The sequence below is a fragment of the Cibotium barometz genome, chromosome 16, assembly GCF_041138505.1.
Source record: "Cibotium barometz isolate CiBa-2024 chromosome 16, ASM4113850v1, whole genome shotgun sequence".
Taxonomy (NCBI): domain Eukaryota; kingdom Viridiplantae; phylum Streptophyta; class Polypodiopsida; order Cyatheales; family Cibotiaceae; genus Cibotium; species Cibotium barometz.
In genome coordinates, this window is record NC_141061.1 from 41,882,398 (window position 1) to 41,885,793 (window position 3,396).

The 3,396-nt window shown below is 46.1% G+C and overlaps 1 protein-coding gene across 1 annotated transcript; it reads left to right on the forward strand.

The window, feature by feature from the left end:
* Positions 1–370: 370 nt before the first annotated feature.
* LOC147630660 (gibberellin-regulated protein 12-like) lies at positions 371–1,782 on the forward strand. Its single transcript, XM_086810596.1, has 4 exons — positions 371–892; positions 989–1,045; positions 1,163–1,214; positions 1,307–1,782. The coding sequence occupies exons 1-4, from the start codon at positions 836–838 to the stop codon at positions 1,486–1,488; spliced, it is 348 nt and encodes a 115-aa protein (XP_086666722.1). The 5' UTR covers positions 371–835; the 3' UTR covers positions 1,489–1,782.
* The last annotated feature ends 1,614 nt before the right edge of the window (positions 1,783–3,396 follow it).

The window sequence follows — 3,396 nt, forward strand, 5'->3', positions numbered from 1 at the left end:
AGAAAAACAGGTTTTAATTTTGTGTAACGATGCAAAATTTTAGTTAAAAAACCAAAGGTTAACTTACGAAAAGAATTCAATAAAACAGATTCAGCTGTGGTCAATGGTCATCCTTTTTTTTAATCATTGAAAAAGAAGTTTAATTCTGACACTGCTCGGAGGCAGGGACACGCACCGCGCGTGAACTGGCGAGTCCGCTAATTCCGCCGGCACGCTCAAGCCTCGAACTTGAAGGCGAGTCCTGTCGTAGTTTGCCGTAGAATCACATGCGAGTGTCAGTCAGTTCACACTTGAATCACTGGTCTCACACACAGGCGGCGCCACGGCCACACTAAAGAGTTGGGCAGTGCCCCAGATCAGGCTGCAGGCACAGCGCTGTGCGGCTGTCGCCGGGGGCAGTGCCGCACTGCCTGCCGGCCCATGTCTCTTCTCTCCCCCATAACAGGCTTTCCCAACAGTTTCTCTACGTTGCCTGCAACAATTTTTGGTGATCCAATGATCTACGCCCCGGCTCGCACAATCGATTACCGCACGGCGCTCATGACTCACGATTCATAACTTCAGATCTGCCCTCTTGTAAAAACGGTGCCTGGCAATCTTATCGACTATCATAAATTTAAAGCTGGCATGGCAGTAGTAGCTATGATAGCGGTTAATAGTTATGGCGAGGCTCCTATCGAGTTAGAGGCCATGCGATTCGTGCGCTTTATAAAGGGATCATTCCATGCCATGGCTTTATGATTGTAGTGTGATCAATCCTAGCTCTTCCGTTGAGTGCGCGCCCCTTCTCCTTGTTAATGATCATATCAGCTTAGGTAATTCTAACAATTAAAAAATGGCTCGACGAGTTGCTTTGCTGCTGGTCGTTTGCCTGGTGTTTGCAACCGATGTGGTAAGTCTCTCGCCAATCCTACCTACTGTTGTAGATCCGGTAGCGGGTTAAAGCGTGGCTGCATTATGATGCGAAATCAATTTATGGCGTTTGCAGAGCTCAACGGACCTGCAGGACGGCACTTCTGGGTTCAAATCCTCGGAGATGCAACAAGTGAGTGTAATATGCAGCTGAGCTGATCGATTGAGAGCTGAGCTCCGTTCTTGTATAGTCTACAGTTTTGAGTACAGCTCTGGATGAGCTCTAACTTGATATGGATTAATTCTACAGAGTTATGGCGCGACGTACAGGGGAGCGCGAGAAGGAAGCCTACATGAGTCAGGTTGGCTAATTGTACTGCATATTTGTTGTAATGGGTTTGACGATTGAAGCTGCAATAATCATGTAAATACGTCTAATTATATATTCTTGTAGAGTGCCCGTCGGCGTGCTCTAACCGCTGCTCCAAGACGTCGAAGCGCAAGGCATGCATGTTCTTCTGCGTGAAGTGCTGCTCGAAATGCCTCTGCGTCCCACCGGGCACCTACGGCAACAAGGAGGTGTGCCCCTGCTACAACGACTGGAAGACGCAGCAGGGCGGCCCCAAGTGCCCTTAATCTAGTACAATCCTTAAGTGTAGCTTAATTCGCGCTTAAATGCCCAGTACGCTCACTATGATCTCATATCATCATATGGAAGATCTTCTGGCCAAAATCTCGATCTTAAAAAACCTTGCTTGTTTTCAATTGGATTTAAATGTGTCTTATCGGGGTCCAATTGGGTCCTATTGCAGTCATAATTGAGCCGAATTGGGATGGATTAATGTAAAATTGAAGAATGTAAACTTGTCCTCCACGTGGGTCATGAATTAATGTAAAATTGATGGCCTCCTCATGGGTCTCTTCTACATGCGTACCACCTTCCTCATTTTCAGTTGGAACAGCGGAATATATTAAAAGAAAATGATGTTACAAGGTCCCATGTGGAAGGTCCATGGGGAGACACAGTGACCTGGAGAAACCTTCAGAAAAAAAAAGGGGGAACAAAACTGAAACATCTCATGGACAGTGAAACATCTCATGAACAGTTCGGCCAGCACTAAAACAAGAAAAAAGTAGTAACAGTTGGCGGCCAGCCCTCTTCAATTTATAGAGCAGATGATTAAGTGCCCAAAACTTTGCATCATGACATCTTGCTGTACAACTTAAAACCTGAACACTGAGGCTCTAGGCCGTGGCCAGACAGCCCAGTAGAAGCAAGGCTGCCTTTTCTTCAGACGAGAGGCTGAGAATTCCTCATGAGCAGAAGGTTGAGGCCATGAGGGCTTACGGAACCCCACAGAAGCTTTCTGAAGCCTGGACGTAGTACTCGGAATTCTGAAGTCTTCTTTGACATTCCAGCTGAAGCTCTTGATTCATAGCCTCCTTCGTTAGGCAATGCGAGGAGACATGGAATCTCTTCCATTTCCTCCAAGGTAGATCTTGCCACCGGTCCACCTCCATGGGAGCACCACTCGGCCGGAGTTGATGAATTAGCTTGAGTACACTGTCAAGAAAAATATAAAAGTGGTGATTAGTTTTGATACCATAAAGAGCTTCATTGCGTTGCTTCCAAACATGCCAAAGAAACAGAATTCTGACGGACTGCCACGTTAAAGGGTCGAGTGAGTGGCATTCGCCTAAGAGGACTTCTTTCCAGTTCAAAGGGATTTTCCTAATTTTCTTAAAAGCCTTGTTAAGAACATCTAAGAATTGTCTAGTGTCTGGGCAAGAGAAAAAGAGATGGGGGACCGTTTCAATCTTGGAATTACATCGGGGACAAAGACCGTTACCATGCCCAAACTTCAGGGCTTTCTCAAGGGTCCAGGTCGCTTTGTGCATGACCAGCCAGGCCAAAATGGCGTGTTTTCTTTCATTAGCGAAGGCCCAAATGAGCTTAAAGCGGAAGGCCCATTGATGTTGGTTCCAGGCCAAGGACCATCTCTTATTGAGCTTGAGAATCAGCTTACTTGCGTGCAAGTTGTTAGGTAGCTTGCCCAGGTTACTGGAGTAACCCCACCGGATGGCTTTCGAAAAGGTTACACAGTCACAACTCAACCCCGGGGGAATGGACACCTTAAGAGCATTACATCTCTGAATGACCAACTCAACTCCACTACGGGACAATATAAATTTATTGCAGATTTGGTCCCTGTTTAACATCCCAGTTGAGTCACATAAGTCGCCCCAAACCTTTATACCAGCTTTGAAACAAGAAAGACTGGTCTGGAGCTGATCATTGGAGATCGGAGACACAAGATGCCCAAACCACACAGAGTCAGCAGAATAGGCATATCTACCTCTCTTGGTAAAGGTTTGAAAAAAGAAGAGCTTTTTGTATTTCATCCACGACTCCCACATCCTACAGCACAGTTTACTACCTATAGGGGAGAGGTCGGCCTTAGAGAACAAAGCTTCATTGATAGAGAAACCCTTCCAAGATCTTTTACCTTTGAGCCAAAATTTATTGATATCCCTTTTGAGTAA